This window comes from Lepidochelys kempii, chromosome 25 (assembly GCF_965140285.1).
Source record: "Lepidochelys kempii isolate rLepKem1 chromosome 25, rLepKem1.hap1, whole genome shotgun sequence".
In the NCBI taxonomy this organism is placed as follows: Eukaryota; Metazoa; Chordata; order Testudines; family Cheloniidae; genus Lepidochelys; species Lepidochelys kempii.
In genome coordinates, this window is record NC_136404.1 from 16,316,083 (window position 1) to 16,336,203 (window position 20,121).

The following is a 20,121-nucleotide window of genomic DNA, read 5'->3' on the forward strand; positions in this document are numbered from 1 at the left end:
TGGATATGTTTCTTTCCCACCCCCGAAAACCTAATGAGGCTGCTGGAATCCCATAGAACTGTCGGGGTCCCCCCTGGCCTGAACTGCTGGGTCTAGAGCATTTTGATGACAGGCTCAAACTTTGCCTTCTTCCCTCCCCGCATCATCTTGTGGAAGTGAAGTCCTGGCCTTGCAGAGGGTATTGGGGGTGGGCTCGTCCATCAGGTCTGGGTGCTGAGCCCTGCTTCTTTCTGAGCTGAAGGATGTGATGCTGAATTTTCGGGAGGGAGAGGGATTCTTGAAAGTGGCTACAAATTCAGCGCAGGGTTTTGTCCTTCTCTGAGACTGAACGGTCCGTGGGGGTCTGTGAGATTGGGCCCAAGGAATGATTCAGGGATAATTTTGTTTGTAAGGGTGTGAAATTCTCTCTGTTACTATGGCCTTATGGAGCAGTTCTCAACCTGGGGGTCACAATCCCACAGGTGTCAGGGGGCCACGCCCACCCTGCTCTTCCTGCAGTGCTAAATGGGAAAAGGGGGGCGGGGTCCCAGATAGACCGCGGGTGGATGGGAGGAGGGTGATCCCTATGTGGAGAAAGGGGCCCTGGCTTGGAGATGGGTAAGAATCCCTGTCCTTGTCACTCCCAGTCTCTTCCCTTAACCTTGAGTTTCACCCGATTCTGATTTCTGGTTGGCTGGTTAGTTTCCTGTCAATTGTAGCTAAAGTGCTGTTTGATTCCATCTCTGGGTGAGTCCCAAAAGCTCACACCCTGGGGTAGGGGAAATGGAAATAAACGGCCGGTAGCCTCACCTGCCGAGGGTCTGCTGACTTATGGCTCCTGAACATTTCTCTGATCCTCCTCACGCTGGTGTTCAGTAAACCTTGAATGAGCAGAGGGCTTAGAATGAGGGGAGCGTTCTTCAGTCTGAACTTTCTAATATCCCTGGCATTGGGCAGAGACCCGTTCAATCAAAGGGAATTAGTAGCTGTGGCAGACAGAGGTGAGGATAGCTTGTGTGTGTGTATCGATCTATGCAGAGGCTCAGAGAACTACCCAAAGTAAAGGCTGGAGTTTTCAGTAGGAACCTAAGTGAATTAGGTGCATACGTTCCATGGAATTCCAATGGATAGGGAGCACCCAACTCCTTTTATGCTCCTTTGAAAATCTCACTCAATATATCTGGGCTTGATCCAACGCCCATTGAATTCAGTGAGTTTAAATCAGGCCTTTACATCCAACTAAGGTGTTCATGTCTTGTTTTATCTCAGCTGGACCATCAGAGTTTTCTCTTTTTTAATTAACCTATTGATTGATTGCAAGGTTTTCTACAGAGGATAAAAGATCCCTGATAATTCACCAGAGAGATTGAAAAAACAAAATAGACAAACCGTTCATGCGTTATCTTTGTGCTTTTGCCTTTTATAACTTCTCAAAAGGGATCCAAGACTTTAATATTAGAAGTCACGTGTTGCGAGTAATGTCTTCTATTAGAAGGAGTTTGAAGCTTTTCCAGAGTAACAGCTAGTTTGCTTTTTTACCATAACGTCACTTCCTAATGGAGTGGAAGTGTGGCCGGGCAGCCTTAGCCATGTAAAGATGGGTTAGCAAGTTTAGTGTCTGCAAACAGCTGCATCTCCATGTAGGTATTGACTTGGCTAGCTAAACGGTTCAGTGTTTCTGCAGTGAAGTCCAGCCATCCAACCCTAGAACACTGTAGTAGCTGGACAGTATTTCCCAAACCGGGCTTGCAGAAAAGGTGTGCAAAAGCCATTGAATTGCTCGTGCCAAGTCAATTTATATGGATATGAAAGGAAGAGGCCTCTCTCTCTCTCTCTCTTTCTCTCTCTCTCTCTGCACCCACTGAGTTTATAGAATTAGCAGCAATGTGCATTTAAAATTGTCTGTCACCAGCAGCTGTAGATCCCAGCGACTGGAGGGAGGAGTGGTGGTGGGGACTTAGGATAAAGGGAAAGGAAAATAGAAATGTCACACTCGTGTCCTCGCTGCCTCCATCATGGGCTGGGAGATGAATCAGAGCAGCGCTGGGGAAGTGGACTCCGAAACAGGTCCAGGAAGGGGGAGAATCAAATTTTGGAAAACTGTTTGATTAAATGTCGTGTTTTATCAGTATCGGTCAGTTCTGCCCGATGCAGGAAATTGTCTTTCTAGAGCAAGGGAAATCCTGCGCTGTTTTGCAGGATCTTTGAATGACACCCTTTACTTTTAATACCCTTCCTACTGGCCTGCCCCTTCCCCCAAAAAAGTGATGGTGTCTTTCCATAAATGGTCCAGATCAGCTGAGGTAAATCAGCCCTAGTTCTGATTAAATCAGTGGGCCCAGATCCCCACTTGTTACAAATCAGCATCACTCTCTTGCTGTCAGTGATGCTCTCCTGATTTAAACCAGATGAGGATCTGGCCCAGACTGATGCAGGGGTAAGGGATCAAAATCTACCCTTTTTGATTTTGTTCAGCTAAGGGACCAGTCGTGGCCTGAGAATATTTGATAACTGCTTATATGGGGATGGTGGGAGGTTTTAAAAAGCCCTGATAAGTAACGTTTGTACGGCTGCAGATCCAGGCTTCGTGACTTGTCCTCAGCAGCATTTGTTTGCTGAGAGAGGCCTTCTAATCTATTATAACTGGGGGACCAGCCTGTCACCTGGGGTGTGAAGGGAGGCTACAACCACGCGAATGGAGGCAGGCAGTATTGAACAAGAAAGCTGGGATCCTAGGGAAGGGACCGGCCCCTCCAGTGACAGCCGTGGGGTTCACCACTCGTCCCATGACAGTGCCGCGTGTCCAGCTCTTGATTTATGTAATTTGAGTATTTCCTGCAATAAAATGCATCCACTCCAAAGTCAAGTCCGAAATGCATCCAACGTTGCATCTGGATCTCAAAGTGACAGGGTCTATAAAAAGACTCTTTTGCTCCCAAATAAGCATCCCTGGCCCACTCTTCCCCCCCACCCCTGCCAATCACAGCCCCAGGGAAGTTGGTAAACTAGGAAGAGGCTTTGCAGTCTGCCCTTAAGAAGGGGTGGGATGTGTGTGTTTGTGTCGTGCTCTGTCATAGACACCCCTCTCCTAGGGAGGTGTGTCTGTATCTACAATGGAGGAGCTCTGATATATGGTCCTGATCCTGCAAGCCTTTCTTTGCTCAGCTGCCTGGCTCTGGCAGGGTGCTTGTGTGAGGGAAGGCTCCTGGCAGGGGGGAAAAGGGTTTTCAGGATCAGAACTGCTGCCTGGATCCTCTGATCTCCATGGGGAGTTCAGAGGCAGGGGAGTTTTTTAGAAGGACAGCCTGATGCTTTGCAGTTCTGTGACTTTCACCGAGGCTGGCAAAGCGCATCCCAAAGACCACATAACAACCCCCTCCCCCCAACTCAATAAACAATAAAAGCCCCAGGCCTGGGCGGGGGGGGGGGCGGCACCCGTTAGCATCAGGTGAGCAAACAGGGCAATGAGGGCAGGAGACGCGTGGCTGAAGGTCGCGCAGTGAGTCGGGGACAGAACCGGGGCAGCGAGATTCCAAATCGCCCGTTATTCCCTCTAACCCGTGTTCTCCTGCCAGCTGGGAGTAGAACCCAGGAGTCCTGACTCCACCTGCCCCACTAACCCGCCCTCCACGAAAGCTATGTGAGGAATGACACAGAAGCTAAAAGCACAGCGGAAACGCCTCCCATAGCCAATGAAAGGAAAGGGCGTGGGCTCTTTCCCTTTCAGGGTCAGGGTTGCTCTGCTCTTACCAGTTGTTGCGTGACCTTGGCCAAGCCACGTCCCTCTTTGGGCCTCAGTTTCCCCATCGGTACAATGCAAGGTAATCCCTGCCTAGCCCATGCCCAAAAGGCGCTCCCAGCTCCTTGGTGGGAAGCTGGTGCGGAAGGGCGCCCGCTAAAGCCAAGAGGCAGCACAGAGCAGCTGCCGTCTCACTCCGTTGCCTGTCCTCAGTCCCCATTTAAAGGCTCGTTAACGAGGTGCTGAGCAACGGGCCGGATCCTCCCTTGGTTTGAATGGAGCCTGAAGGGCTCAGGCACCAAGGCTCAGCCTGTGGGCCTGTGTCAGCAGCTCGGGGAGGCTCCTCCGGTATGTCTGGGGACACAGCCCCCAGCGCCGACCTCCCTTTGTTCTAAGCGCTTTGTAATTAGTAGAGTGGCCCGAGTGCAATCTGTGTCTGGAGATAGAGAAGAGAAGCGTGCTGAGCCGAGCTGGGGCCGCGTTTATACAGGGCAGGAAACCAGTGGCAGCGCCTTCACCCAGTGGGGGCTTTTCCAATTAACTTGATTGCTGAGGAGCCAAGAATTGGGTCTAAGGTGCAGAGTTTATTATATAACATGACCCAGCAGCTGCAGGACCCACAGCAGATGCATTTAACCAGCTGCTGTCTCATGGGTGTTTCAGTTGTGGAAGGCAATGCTGTGCAAAGGGTTAGAGGCCCTGGACTGGGACTCAGGAAACCTGAGTTCTGTTCCCAGCTCTGCCTCTGGTCTGGTGGGTGACCTTGGGCAAGTCACTTCCCTGCTCTGTGCCTCAGTTTCCCCTCCCACCTTTGTGTGTGTTGCCTGCAGTATAAATCTTTGGGGTGGGGACTGTCTCTCACTATGTGTCCTGATCTCAGTTGGGCCTTCTAGGTGTTACTGTAATACAAAGATAGAACAAGTGTATGGAGGGAGTGCTGTGTGTTAGGGAGAGCACACAACTGGGTGTCAGGACTCCTGGGTTCTCTTCTTGGCTTAAGGAGGGTGTGTGGCCTAGAGATTAAGGCACAGGGATGTCAGTCAGGACTCTTGGCTTCTAGGCACAGCTCAACACTTGGGCAAGTCACTTCCCTGCTCTGTGCCTCAGTTTCCCCACCTGTAAAATACAGATAGTGACTTCTGCCTAGCTCCTGTGGTGACAGGCACCATATAACTGCTGAGCACAATGATCGTCTACTATGAATAACTCCAGAGTGGCGGCCTTGTTGCAAATGCTTCCTTGCTCCATGCAGTGTATGGACCTGAGGCCCGTTGCTGAGTGGATAATCAGCTGTTCTAGCACATCAGTCAAACAGCATTTAATAAAACCCAGTCCTGAGGTGGGAACTCGGCGCCAACGCCAGACAACGTGTGGCCTACGGTAACACAAGTGTGGCTCTTTGTCTCCCTCTAGTGACTGGACCAAATAGAGCAGTTTATGAGTCAGTTACAGGCTTAAAGTGACTGCACCTGGCCCTTTAGTGCAGGCAGTCGGGGCTGGTGATTTGAGATCCAAGGTGCAATCCACACAAGCCGGGGTGTTGTTACAAGCGATAGCTTAAATGCACGATGCTGCATAACAGCAGTTGTATATGAAGGTTCCCCATGCTTTGCAGTTTGCCTGGTGATTTATGCTGAGAAGGCAAGAGAATGGCTCATACCCTTGCACATCCTGAGGGCTGTGGTTCACCACCTTACGCTGCAGGGGACACCGCCAGAACCCCGCAGTGGGTTTTCCCCCTCCGTTTGCCATCAATCCCCACCCTACAGACACATCCCTGAAAGATCAGAGAGCCGCCCTCCTACCAGCCCTGTCCCCATCCACCAGCTGTGGCCCCGACAGCCACCAGCTTGATAGGCCCCTCGTGCAGGACAGGTAACATCATGCCCTGCTGAGCTTGGCCGTGCCGGGAATAAAGAGCAGAATCTCAATGCTCCCCACTTGCCCCTGCTGCGGCAGTACCCCAAATTCTAGAACCTGTGGCCCGAAGTAGGCAGCCCACCAGAACCATTTGGAAAGGCCGTTACCGAACGCAGTGGCCGGTGATCGTCCTGCGCGGTGGCATGGCATCGGGGTGGCTGGGAGCCCGCAGCCTTGGAGAGGGGCCGGAGCTGGGGCAAACAGCCGTCGCTCGGGAATTGTTTCCTAAGAGGCAGTGTGTGAAAGGTGCCCAATAGAAGCAGACAGCCAATTAATCTCCCCCTCATTTAGAAAACAATAAGGAACAAATAGTCCAGTGGCTGCCATCGGGTCGTGGCTGATGGCACAGGCATGGAGCACGCCCATCCAGAAGACAAGTTGCAGGCCCACCGCGCTTAGAGAAAGCAAACCAAAAGGCAAAAAGAATTGTCAGCGGAGGAAAATGTTGCATTTGAGACTGTCCTCTGCCAGCGATCCCGTCGGCCCCCTGTATTCCTTTAGCACAGGTGCAGGTACTGGGGCACCTGCATTCTGTTCCAGCCACCGAGAGGGGAGTGGTGTTTAGTGGTTAGAACAGGGGCTTGGGAGTTAGGACTCCTGGGTTCTATTCCTGGCCCGGGGAGGGGAGGCTAATGTGTTAGAGCAGAGGGGGCAGGGCACCTAGGTTCAACTCCCAACCAGGATTCGCTGGGTGACATTGAGAGAAAAGGTGGGTGAGGGAATATCTTGGACTGGCCCAACTTCTGTTGGTGGAGGAGGGTGATATGGTTTAATTTTCTCCCCTGTTCAAACTTACCCTGGAGCGATTCTTCACCTCACAAGAAGAGGGGAGAAAATCAAATGATTCCAACCTCACTCACCAGCAGAAGCTGGTCCAATACAAGATATTCCCTCCCTGACCTTGTCTCTCTCTTACCCTGGGACTGACACGGCTACACCAACCCTGTAAACAACAACAAGTGACCTTGAGAAGGTCGCTTCTGGCGAAGGTTTTATCCCCCAGCTGCAGCCGTTGAGAATAAGGCCTTGGTTACACTTTACAAGTTTTATTGGTATAACTATATTGGTTAGGAAGGGTTGATTGTTTTTCACCTGAAATAATTATACAGGTGAGATGTAGTTAGATTAGTGAAAAGGTACCTTACACTGATACAGCTTATTCCCCGTTCTGTATGCGAATAACTATGCTGCTGTTTGTGCATTCACACTAGGGTCTTCGTACCACTTTAGCTAGACGGCGTGCAGTGCTGTTTCTAGTGTAGACAAGGCCTGCATGTCTCTGGGTCTCTGCTGTGTCATCTGTAAAGGGGGGGAAATAGAGCTGGCTGAGAATTTTTGACCCAAACTTCTTTTTTTTTTGTTTTTTGGTGAAAGATGAAGGTATGGATCAACTGAAACGTTTCACAAATTTGCATCGAGTTTGGGGAACTGTTTTGGTTTAAAAAAAAGTCAAAATGTTTTGTTTGAACATTTTCTTAACCAAACAATTGGATTTTTTGATTCAAAAGTATCTTTAAAAACATTTTCAAAATAAAAGTAAAAGGGAAAAGAAGCTGGAAATCGAATGACATTTTTTCAACTTTTTGAATTTGACAAAAATTCCCCAAAAGTTTGGTTTGGGGTTGACCCAAAATGATTTCTCCCCCTCCCCCAAATCCGTTATTTGCCCAGCAGTAGGTGATAAAAATACCCTTAAATTGCACCTGGCACAAAGGGAGAATAATCTTGAGTTCCTGTAAGCTAGATCTTCCTTTCTCCTTTTATGGAGGACAGAAGGGATCAGCAGGATGGAGGAGTTATTTATTATTATTTATTTATTATTTTCTTGCTGACATTTTCTGTTGAAACTGAACGATTCAAGAGGTTGAAATAGGGTTTGTGATGCTAGGTCTGGACTGGACCCTCACACACCTGAGATGACATGTTCCCTGCAGACAATTTCAGTTTTGACAAAACCAAATTTTTCCTTTTGGGAAAATATGAATGCAGCTAATTCCTGCCAGCTTGGACTCTGAGCAGAGGAGTTAGGGCCTACGCTGCATCCTGGGATGGGGAATCCTGGGGTCAGAGAGCAGCCCCAGCCACCCAGGACATGGACACATGACCCCAAATTTGCAGTTTCTCATTTTCAGGTCTCATGGGAGAGTTTGCAGATTATTGGTGGGAGCTGGGTTTCAGGGAGGTACCACCCGGATGCTCATACTAATGTGAACCCAACCTCTTACCTGACTGCCCCGACAGGGCATACTGCTTCCTGTCCTCACAACTGAAGCAGTTAAATGGCCCGTCACACCCTCTCTGCTCCACATAGTTTATCAGATTTTCTCCTCTCCCCCAGTTTAGCCTGGGCACTGTCTCTGAACCTTTCTCTAGTCTCTGCTGCAGAGAAATCCCTGCGGATGCTCATGCCACCTCCCCAGCCTTGTCCTCACACAGAGAGCACTTAGCTGTGGCAGGAGAAATGGTGTTGGCAGGGGATGGGGCAGGTTACAGGCCTCTGCGAGTGAAATTCATGCTCTGTCAGGGCCCGATCCTGCTCCTCTGAGTCACGGGGAGATGGAGCAGTTGGCCTGGAAATGGATCCAGTGATTATGGAACTGGCACTCTGCCAGGAGAGGGGCCCATTTTACATATGGGAAAACTGAGGCAAAGGGGGGTGGGGGAGGTGACTTGCCCAAAGTCACAAGAGAAGTCAGTGGCAGAGCTGGAAATAGTCCTGAACAGAGTCCTGATTCCCACCCCCCTTTTCTAACCACTAGACCACCCTCCCTCCGGGGACAGAAGCCCTCTTTCACTTGTGCTCTAACCAGTATCCTTACAGGGAAAAAAAGATATTTTCGGTTTTGATATCCATGGGTTTGAGAGAACCTTTTCAGGAATGCTGTCTGAGTTCGTGGTCCCAGCTTTGCCGGTGGGTTGTAACATTTCACGTCCTGTGTCTTTTTTTTTTTCCAAATTCCAAGCCCTGTTTTTAAACCTGGCATGTTGGAAAGTTTGACTTTTATATTTAGCCAGAGTTCCATCCCAAGCTTACTCCCCTAGCTCTGTTGCTGCCTTTGGTCCCCAGAGGTTGCGGACAATATTATTTCCGTCCAGATGTTTGTCCACTAAATCACGTGCACACTTGCGGCGATGACCCTGGAAGAGAGCTATCTGTTTCTGATGCCTGCTCTTGGCGTGTGTCATGAGGGAATAACGAGGAGCGCAGCCAAACAGTTACGAAAAACCAACCCCTCAAATAATTCCCACCACACCCACAGCTGGAGGGACACTATATCAAATCTGGGCTTTGTAACAGAACCCAGCTCCTGATCCTTTCAGAAATAGGGTTCCTAATTAGGAATAATTCTATTCGTGTATTTCGTTGCTGGGCATATATTGGTTCATTTCTATAGTGACTCTGGCTCTGCGCTTTGGGCGGGGCTGTCTTTCAGTTTTGTTTGTACAGCGCTGAGCGCAATTGGATTCTGGTTCCGTGACAAATAAATAACAGCAGTATTAACAAACCTACGTAGTGAGCGAAATGTGAACTGCCCCTTTAAGAAGAGGGAGGGGGCACTTGGCAGGAGGCCTTCCTGGGGGCCGGTGTGCAGGGTGAGTGGTTGGCACGGAGCTGGGGACGAGGACTCAGTTTCGCCACTGAAGTCCACGGAGCTTTGCGGCTTTGCACCAGCTTGGGGTCTGGATGACTCAGGGGTCGGCAATGCACTACGGAGCCTTTCGCTGCAACGTCGCTGGTTCAAATCCAGGCCGGACTGGTAGGGGGCAAAAGCCATTTCCAGCTAACACCTGTTTGGGCAGCCCCTGGGTGCAGCGAGTTTGATGGGACTCAGCACACTGATGCTCTGGAAAGCTGCTGACAGGGTTAAAGAGGTCAGGCTGGGCTCACTTCTGCGCCCTGCAGGCTAGGCCTGGGTGCGGGCAGTGGTCCCTCTATCTTTGGGATGAGAGAGGATCACGCCAGGGGCCGATTTGCAGGGGGAGCTTGCGATCCATGCCACGCACTCCTGTGGCTGAACAGAAGCAGGGATGTCCATCTGGCACCTCTTCCCAGCCCCAGGGGGCTCGTGCAGCTGCCATCTCTTCATCCACTGGGGGTAACCCCAGCAAACGGAGCGAGAGCTGGTGGGGGGCTACGAGCATCGGCCAGGCAGGGTGGTCCCAAGTGATTGCTGTAAAGAAAGGGTGGAGGCTGCTCTGAACTAGGGCTCTGGGAAGGGGATTGGGGACGGGGAGACCCTGAGGGTTGAGGCAAGCGAGGAACATGTGATGGAGCAGGTGTATTAGGCTAAGGGCCAGCTAACTCCCTCGGAGCACAAGCGTGGGGATCTGAATTTGGACCAGTAAGGCCGTCTGGTCCTACAGAGCTCAATGCTGATTCCCAAGCGAGAGTGCCCTGCTGTCATCCACCGCGCCCCCTACCACTGCACTGGGGCATCGGGGTCGGCACCGGCTGAGAAGTGAGATCTACCGAGTCCCCACGCAGGACCGTGGGGGTCAATGCTGAGTCACCTGCATGCAGCCTGCGTCCCCTGCCGCTGTCTCGCACCCAGGCCTGACCCTGCTGAGCTTGGGAGGGCTGCCGGAGATCACAGCTGGAGATGAGGTCGCTGCAAAAGACACCTCTCCTGAGCAAGTGTGTTCTGCTGATTCATGAGCTGGGGACGGCAAACTGGGCCCTGGGAGGCAGAAAACAAGAGACGTTTCCTGGCACTGGATCCTCGTGGGCACGGAGCCGCCGACCGAGCCGGCTGTATCTGAACCCCTGTCCCCATGGCACCAACAAAACACCATCTCTCTCCTTGCCGCCTGTCTCTCTCTCCTTTCCATGCGGAGGGCAGAGGCTTTCTCGCTCGCCTTCCACGCTCTCCTCCTGGCCTGTGAATGTTGATGAGAGCATTGCTGGGCCTCTCCCTGGCCACAGTTCGCTCTCTGCTCTGTCTCATAGATTTTGGGGTATTTGCTTTTACACTGGCCATCCACAGGGGCAGCGGGTGCCTCTGATGAGCCGCGAGGGAGGTGACGCAAACTGGATTGAACGTCAAATGGGTTTCTTCCTTCAACAGCTGAAGTGAGGGGTCTTTGCGTCTCCCGGAGGCTAAAGAGGCCGTAAGCAGAGAAGACAGAGAGGATACCTGGGCATTCTGAGGTTCAGTGGGGGGGGGGGGGCTGTAGGGGGGTGTACGCACAAATGCGTGTGAGATTGGCCCCAGGCTCATGTGTGCACGAGTGTGACCAGTGTGTGTGAGATCAGCACCAGGCTGGGGTGTGTGACCACCACTAGGTCTCTGGGACCGTGTGTGCACAGTGCTGGATTAACACAGAGGTAAACTAGGCATGTGTCTAGGTCCCAAATTTGGGTAGGATGGGGGGCAAAATATGGGGAGGGGGGTGGTTGTTTTTTAAACTGCTCCCGTATTTATTTCGGTGGTCTGCTCCCAGATCGCAGGCAGCCTGCCCTTTGTCACTGGCAAGCGCGCCCCAGAATGTCCCGAATTTCCTGTGCTCTGTAATTCAGCATGTCCAGGGGCTGTGTATGCAGGAGCATCGATTCCCCCGCGCTCTCTCCCAGTGTCAGATTCCAAGGCAGCATGACAGGGTAATTTTTGCTTGATTTCCTCCTCCCCGCCTTTTAAAGCGACTCCGCTACCCAGCCCTGTAATTACCCCGACAGTGCTGCGTGGAGGGTGGGGTTCCACTGGCAGCATTCTGGCGGCGGGTGGGGGGAGAGCAGCGTGCTGGGGGCGTGAATGCCAGGGCTGTAATTATCCCCGCCAGCCATGTCGCTCCCCCTTGGCTGGAAGGAGCTCAGTGCCTCAGAGGGCTCTGGGGGGAGCAGGACTCCTGGGGCAGCACCCCGCAGGTCTGGATGGGCGCAGAGAGACAGCAGTGTGCAGGGAGGCCCTGGCAGAGCTGACTGGTACCTTGGCTCCTTGCTGCCTGCCCACTAGGGCTAAGTGCTGGTTAAGTTGCAAGTGGGAATGAGAGAAGGGGAGAACCTACACCTGCCGTGTGAGTGTGGTTGTGAGCACCCGATCTCTGTGGGTGTGACTGTGGGCCTCTTCTACAGCAGGGGCCGTGTGCGGGACGCCTGTGATGCCCAGTTGTGTCAGTGTGAGAGGACGTGTGTGTGTGTCTGAGTTTGAGGGCGTGTTGCCTGCCTTGTGTCAGGTGGTGTGTGCACCGTGGCACTGCAGACTCGAGCTGGGCAACCTTTTTCGTCCGCAACTTTTCTTCCCCCCCGTGCCAAACGCAGGCTCGGCGGCACCGGAACGGTCTGTGAATTCGCCAAACGGTTTCAGTGGGAAAGAAACCTTCAAAAGGAATCCGCAGACCTCAAAACGCTGCAATTCGGTGACTCCAAAGGACTTTTCATCTCGAAGTTTCCTTTGCTGCTGTTAAAAAATGGAACCCGGTTTAAAATGCTCAGAATCAAAGCAAAGCATTTCGTTCAACCCAAAAGAATTATTCTTTTACTTTCAATCTGCCAAAACCTGTGAAACTTTCCATTCGCAGTATGACCCCAAATGATCTTTTCCGGCATTGCCAGCGAAGTGAGAAATCCGTTAGGCACACAGCACTGGTGGGAACGACGCTGGGGTATTACTCCATTCTCCTGGGGTAGGAGTTTCTGGCCCAGGGAAAGTCTGATCTTCCCCACCCTTCTGGGCCTGCCTTGCTGTCTCTGAGCCCATCTCCTGTGTTTTCACCAGCCTCCCTTCCTCCTCCACAAAGGTAGCCTGTGCTTTAATCAACTTCCCCTGTAACTGGCACCCTGTGTTTGTCTCATCCCAGGTCCTTTGGAGACACGTCTTAGGTCCGGCCTCCTCAGCCCCCCAACCCCGGGCTAGATCAGAACATTTCCACTCCTGCTGGCTCCCTTGACTTTGTTCCTGTGATCCTTGTTCATTAATTTCTGTTCAGACAAGCCGTGTCACTCTCAAAGGCCCTGGAGAAACGAGTCTCCAAGCACTGGACAGAGAGAAGATTTTGTTCCATCTGCCACTTGGAGGCAAGAAACTGGGCAGAGCCAATTACCAGGGAGCTCTTGGCTGGAGTAGTTCCATGCCAGCCAGGTGTGAAGTGCGGAAGCTCTCTGGGAATAGCCCTCCTGTCACGCTGCTGGGTCTTCTCTGCTACGCCGAGCCAGGCCTGGTCAGTAGCTGGATGGGAGACCAGCACGGAAAATACACGTGGTGCAGGAGCTCCTGGTGCTGAAGGATCACTCCTGACTTGTTGCTGTGCAGCTTCGGATGGTGCCTTTCAGATGAACCGTGCAGCCAACCCGCTGTCACGAAGGGTTCCTGCGGCTCTTGTTAAGCAGACGGTGCGCTGCGCCCTAGAGGTGGCTGCATTTCAGTGGTCGGTGGCGGGATCCCTGTGTGTCTGCTTTGGGGTGACAGCACTAGGTCAGGGCTGCTCCTACCGTGGGGTTATTCTCTGGAGACGAGTTCCTCTGCGCCGTGGTTTGTGCAGAGCTGAAAGAAGCGAAGGGCTGTATGAGGGCTAAATATTATTACTTACTCAGACTCGGATTGCTTGTTCTCTCGCTGTATCAGTCACCCTCCAGGAGCTGGGCCTGCCTCTGATGCCCCAGTCAGCACCCACCCACAGATCCACGGGTGACCAGATCCATCTCTCTCTGTGCCACTACTCACCCGCTCCAGAGTCAACAGCCCGGCGGTGCCAGCCTGCCCTCTAAACCTTCCCTGCTCCCAGCTACTGAGGTGGATTTTATGAGTGTGGCTGGGTGTCGGCGGGTGAGTTTGCACCTGCTGGATGTTTTAAAGGGCCTTGTTGCCTGTGGGCCTGGGAAATCGCACATAGGCCGCCGCTCCTCTCCCCCCCCCCCCCCTTTTTTTTTTTTTTTTAGCTAGCCTGCAGCTGTTCCATGTAGCAAGGAGTTTGGTGGAGGACTTGCTTGCAGGTCGTTTCTGCGGATCTTTGTAACTCTCAGCTCTGCAGTGGGCCAGCGGAGCTGTCTGCATGCTCTGCCGAGAGCTGCCTTCTGAGATGGCATTTGCATGTTGGTGCAGAACCTATATTAGCCCCTACCAGGCCTGTCTGTCTAGCCAATCAGTGTAGATTAGGTGTCTGTACTTATCATATAACCTTAGCAGTAGAGGGATATGTTTTTTTCTATCAATACCTGAGTTTAACACGAGGCTGCAGTACACATTAGAAAATAGAGACCATATATAAAATAAAGTTGGACGACACTGTTCATCTGGTCTCTATTTTCCAGTATGCACTGCAGTTAAGTGCTACACTTGGAACTGGCCAGCTGCCCAGACACTTAGAGACAGTCTGACCCGCAGTACGGTATATTTTGTACACACTTCCACACCGCAAATGCCCTCCTGTAGCTCACTGTATTAGAACTGAGTTGATGAGGTCTCTCAGGAGCTGTGCGGCACACGTCTCTTCAGATAGATGAGGTACGGGAAGGAGTCCTGTGCATGGAGCACTTAGTGCCTCTGGGGGTCGGTACCTGGGACCCTCCCCTGGATTGCCCCTAAACCTCCCCCTTCCCCTTGGGATGGGAAATTATAACTTGATCAGCAGGGAGCCATGGGCCCGAGAGATGAAGTGACTGGAGAGCCAATGGCAGAGCTGGATATTGAGCCCCCATTAAAGCCCCAACCTAGCCCCTTTGCCACAAGGCCATCTTCCACCTATGTCCATGACCGCGGTATCTGAGCTCCCAGCTGCCAAGGGTGGGGCTGGCCTTGCCTTTTCTTTTTCATGGGGGTCTGTTTCTCTGCGCCGATCAGGAATTCTATGCAGTGGATCATAATCCCTGCCCCGCCCCCAGTTTTCGGCTGAAATCTCTGGAAATCCAGGGCAAATCAGAAGGATTGTTTTTGATCCTGTTGGTTTTCTTTCGCTCGTTCTCATTGTTCTTCCCAAGAGATTCTCTAAAGGAAGCAGCTCCGGCACCCGCGGAGCGTTCACTGTGAGTGAGTGGCTGTGTGTGCGTGTATGTGTGATATGTAGCTCTCTCTCTGCACGGGGAGAGGGGCTGTCTTACCTGTGTCCTCCTTCTCAACCCCAGTTCGAAGGAGGACACAGCCACCCATGGTCTTTGCGCCTAGGAGGGTCTCAGAACTCGGAGTCCCCCCACTTTTGTCTGTTGTCACACGGGGCCGTGGCTTTGATGATGCAGCCTCACCCCTCTCACCCCCTGTCCTTAGCCTCCCTGTTGAGGTTGCAAACAAGCACCTCTGTTAGGACATTGGCCTTCAAAACTCATCCCCGAGGAGCTGAAACGAGACCCTCTGATTTCTCCCCATGGCCACGAGATGGGATTGGTTTTGGAGACTGGGCTGGATTTGCTGTAGCCCACCACCAGCTGGCTGCCACCCTGCTGCACAAGCTAGTAGCATTGTCCCCCATCACCCCAAGGGTCTGCAGGCTCGTTCGGGTCTCTCGATGGGCTCTCTGAGGTGTCCCCGAGGGTCAGCCTGATCTGGACATCCTCCATAGCCAGTGGACAGCAATAGGACTCCCATTGACTTTGGTGGGCTTTGAACCCGGTGCAGAGAGAGCAGGGCTCCGTTTGGTGGGGCGATTTCTCATGGCCTGTCTCAGGTGTATCCAGGAGCAAAGCAGAGCCCCGTTGGAGGCCTCAGTGACTGCTTTAGAGGATGGGGCTTCCCACTTGCCCACGTGCTTGGAAATGAGATGAGAAGCCATCCCTCGTGGGACCTTTCCCTGTTGTACGTGGGTCAAGCAGGGGATGGATTATGGTGCTCTGCACCACGTCTGTCCCCTCTCTTTGTCTGCCCTGGAGAGCACCCCAACCCTGCTGCATTTAGGATCCGTCAGCTTTTTAGAAAGAGGGCTTTGATTTTCGAGCTCATCTTCAGTGCTTTGGGCTAGTGACCGTGCTTCGAGCCTGATCAAAAGGCTTTTCATGTGACTGCAAGAATGAGAGGGGCCATTCCACAAAGCTGGAAGGTGGCAAATTGACGTCTGGCAAAAAAAAGTGTTTTTCCATCCAGGGCACAGTGAACCCCTGGACATGGCAGCATTGAGGCCAACAACTTAGCAACACTCAGAAAAGCAAAGCAAAGAAATGTGTAGTGAGACTAGCTAGTAAAATTATGAAAGGGCTTTGGAAGGGCTAGAAACCTTCATGCTTCAGGGCATGAGCCCCAATCTCTAATAGGGGTCAGGAGGGAAATTTCCCAGGGAGCAGGTTATCCCAACAGTGCCTCCTGCAGGATTTTTCTCTCTGACCCAGTTGCTGCTGGTTAATGTAGGGGACAGGCTGGATATAGACCTGACCGGGAACGTTTTTACATCTGAAAAAGCTGATTTCTCAAAATCAAAACTGTTCACGAGAAAAGGGTAGTTTGGACGAATCTGATTGGGGAAAAAATTGGAAAAAAGTTTCAAAATAGTTGAAATTGGATGTTTGGCCATTTTCTAAGTGAATTGTTTTGGGTTTTGGTTCATAATCGCTTTTTGTTTCAAAATTTTACTTAATTTATACTTACAAGAATTCTTTTTTTTTAAGTCAAAATCAAAATTAAATGCGTAGAAATGATCAAAACAAAGCATTTTGATTGGTCCGCTCTGATTTCTTTTCTTTTCTTTTCTTTTCTTTTTTTTTTTTTTTTTGATTATCAGTTTGTGAAAATGTTTGCGATTTTGACTTTGATTTTTGATTCAGGATGGGAGAAATTTTCAAAATCTCAAAAATTCTCCTGGGTTGGGAAAATAATTTCCTGCTCTACACTAGCTAGACGGGCCCACGGTCCAACCCAGTGTTGCAGTTCCTATGTTCCTGTGACTATATAGCCTTGTGTATGTACGTACACACACACCCACACACCCACACACACACCCCTACCTTTCCTCCTCTCTTCCTGCCCTGGCTCCATTGCGAGCAGAGAACCTGGAAGTCACGTTGCTTTGGACAGTGATTGTATAACAACCCCCTGCCAACTATACTAAGCCCGAACAAACTCACTTCACTGGTGACCCTGCCTCAAAGCTGGAGCACACGGGGGCTTCGCCTATCGGCCTCGCTGCACTGGCTCCAGAGTGGGAGGTGAGGTGTTATTCCAGATCTGCTGGGGGCACTCTGTTGACGTGCAGACACTTGGCTAACAGACGGAAGATTCACTCCCCAGCCCGTGCCCCGCGCCAGATGCAGGCCATTAATCAGCTCTGGGGAAAGACCTGTTCGCCAGCCAGCGCGATGGCTCCACACAGCTCAGGAAAAATCAAAGCCTCATTAGGGAGGCCCAGACAGACCTGTCCACCCCGCTCTTGCGGCTGCAGCTGTTCTCTTCCCGCTTGGCAGCAGCCTCTGAAATGCTGGGTCCCTGGACGCCAAAGCAGTGGTGGGCCGAGGAAGGGGTGTGAGGGAGGGTAGCCTGGCAGGTGTCCAGCCACTGTTCTTCATGCTGTGATTCTGCCCGTGCTCATTGCTATGCAGGGAGACCAGCGAGAGCTACTTACATTTGGGATGCTGTGTCGGTCAGTAATTTTCAATCACACCCCTGACAGCTGTTCATGATCCTGACGCCTCGGCGAGTTATTAGGGGGCGCGCTTTGTTCTGAGCGAGTGCCTCAGCTCTTGTGGATCTGCAGATATCTGCTTTATATCCACGGACCATGTTTGTGGATCGCAAATTGTATGCGGATACAGATTTCATATCTGCCTAGGGCTCTACGAGTGGGCGCTGGCTGTTAGATGAGATTTGAAACTGATCATTCAAGTCCCACGGTCGTCTTAGAGCAGCATGCCTCGGGTGGCACGTGGCCAGGGTTCATGACCAAATTTGGTCTGCTGGTTGGATCATTAGCATCCCCGGCCCGGCCCGGTTACTGACTGGGAGGGTGATATAACCTGCTTCTGTCCAACCCCCCACCCAGGGGTGGTTTCAGCTGTACACGGAATTCTGCACTTCCTGCATTACCCTGTTGCTGTGACTTGTTATGCGGTTAGTGCACTTCGCCACAGAGGTGGCCGCATTTCCACAGTGGTCGAAGGGATCCCTGTGCAGAGCTGAAGTTTACAAAATCCTTTTGGGAACCTTTGGGATCAAAGTATTTTAACCAGCTGAGTTGTTTGTTTGTTGTTTTTTTTTGGGCATGTTCAGAGGTGAGAGCAGGGACTGGCAGTCAGGACTCCTGGGTTCAATTCCCAGCTCTGGGAAGGGAGTGTTGTCTAGTGAGTAGATCAGGTAACCATGCCCCCTTGCATGTGTACCTGTATCCCAAGAGGCTGCTGAATTTTTCTTTTTCTTTCTTTCTTTCTTTCTTTCTTTCTTTCTTTCTTTCTTTCTTTCTTTCTTTCTTTCTTTCTTTCTTTCTTTCTTTCTTTCTTTCTTTCTTTCTTTCTTTCTTTCTTCTCTACCTACTTTTTATAGAGTGCCCATCACCACAGCATCTGAGCTGCATTACGCCCCTCCCCATGCCTGCCTTGTCCTCTCCTCCTGGTCTACTGCCCTGGGGGTGAATTTCACCCTGCAATGGTTCCAAGGTTGGGCAGGGCCGAGCAGACAAGCTCCTCACCTCTGGGTAGGCCCTTGCAGCCCTCTCACCCAGCATGGTCCCTGCCTCTGGGCCTCCCCATCCATTTGCTAATGGAGCCTTTATCCTCACGCTTGGTTGCCATCCACAGCTCTGCATCTTGGTAATGTCAGGGGTCTCCCTGCCTTATGGGTGGGCGCCACGGCCTGCCTTCTCGCAGCTGCCAGGGAACGGAGTTCAAGAGCGGCCCAGGGGTGCAGTTTAGAGCCACACACCACTGTGTAGGTGGGCATCATGGGCCACCTCCCGATGCTTGCTCTTAGCAGTCATGGTCTGAGGTTTGAGAACAGCCCAGGGCCTGCACTCCCTTCTCTGTCCATGTGGCCCGTCTGTAATGCTAGATAAGTAGCACTTGAGGGGCCAGTTAGGGATACAGACTAATAATTATCTCAAATCCTGCTTTGTAGAATGGAGGCTGCAGGCCCCGGGGGACTCGGACTGAGAAGGGGACGAGCTCTCCCCTTCCCCCACTTGTCTCTCTGCCCCCGGGTTTGCGTCTCTCTAGCCCCATCTCCGTCTCCTTCCAGGTAAATGCGGACTCCCAGGTTCTGAACCATGCTGGATCCAAGACAGTGTTCAGCGAGCCCAACCCCTTCACCGAGATAGCCATGAACAGCTGCAAGTACAATGGAGGCGTGGTCCGACCCCTGAGCAGCCTAAGCGCCTCCCAGCGCAACCTCCATGAACTGGCGGCCGAGACCCAGCCCCTGCAGACCCTCCACAGCTCGGGCCTGGAGGTGGTGGTCTCCAAAACCGAGCAGGCCAAGGATACAAGCTTGCAGGCGGATGAGGAGTCGGCGGCGCGCTCCCGGAACCAGAAGAAGAACCAGAACATTGGGTACCGGCTGGGCCACCGGCGGGCCCTCTTCGAGAAGCGCAAACGCCTGAGCGACTACGCCTTGATCTTCGGGATGTTCGGCATCGTGGTCATGGTGACGGAGACGGAGCTCTCCTGGGGAATCTACACCAAGGTAGGGACCGTGGCTGGTCGTGAAGCCGAAAGGCCGGGGACTCGGGGGACAGACGTGCCTGGCTCAGAGAAGAGGCTGGCGCGAGCCCTGGGTACCGCATAAGTCCCCTTCACGCCCTGTGGGAACCAGGCCTGTATGTCGCCCTTGGGAAGGAAAGGGTCCGGGAAGTCCCAGCCCTGGAGCGTAAGTGGAACTTTTATCTGGTACCTAGGTCTCACGCGGGCGGGGCCTCTGCCCAAGGTGGGCCCAGCAGGGGGCTGGAGGCCCTGTGAGTGCAAGACAGCTGTGTTCGTACAGCGCCTGGCACGCCAGGCATCCGAGTGCCACCGTAACACGCGTAAGGGATAAGGAAAGTGTGTGAGGGTGACAGAGAGAGCGGGCCTGCCAGCGGGTTTGAACGTCGGCTGGCTGTGGGGGTGCGCACACATGGGCGTGCCGGGGTGTGGGGTGGGTGCGTCTCGTCTGGGGAAAGGAGGATGCGTCCCAGAGTCTGTGTATGTGTACGTGCACCGATGTAGGGATACGTGCATGGACCCAGCTATGTGCGTGTGGACCTGTTCTCTGGGTGCATCGTGTGTGCGCCCCTCCCCATTCCTGTGTTCTGTGTTTGCACCGGCCCGGCAATGCACAAGCTGCACTGAGGATTAATGGACCCTGCTCTTTGCTGCGACGTTTGATGCTGATGGGCGCTTTGTGCTGACAGTGTGAACAGTCCTGGCTCAGCGAGATGCTTTATCATTCTTGCTCAGCTGGCTTCTCTCCAGGGCTGATGAATCATCCCCCGAACGGCAGGGGTGTGGGACCAGATAGAATCGTTCATGCAAACACCCGCCTGTCCCCTGCACGCTGCCATGCAGCTCACCTGTCCCGCACGCCCCTTGTTGACTGCACATTGGGCACGTGGGGAGAGTTTCCCTGTGACTACAGAGCCCCAGATCTTGCCGCTACAGAAGCTGGCATGCA

At 52.5% G+C, this 20,121-nt stretch overlaps 1 protein-coding gene across 1 annotated transcript in view; it reads left to right on the plus strand.

Moving 5' to 3' along the window:
- The window catches only part of KCNN1 (potassium calcium-activated channel subfamily N member 1), a 76,060-nt gene that overhangs the window by 26,204 nt on the left and 29,735 nt on the right, over positions 1-20,121 (plus strand). Inside the window, exon 3 of the mRNA XM_073324115.2 lies at positions 18,715-19,158. Within this exon, the coding sequence (XP_073180216.1) occupies positions 18,796-19,158 (363 nt within the window). The 5' untranslated portion in view covers positions 18,715-18,795. The remainder of the gene's footprint in view (positions 1-18,714; positions 19,159-20,121) is intronic.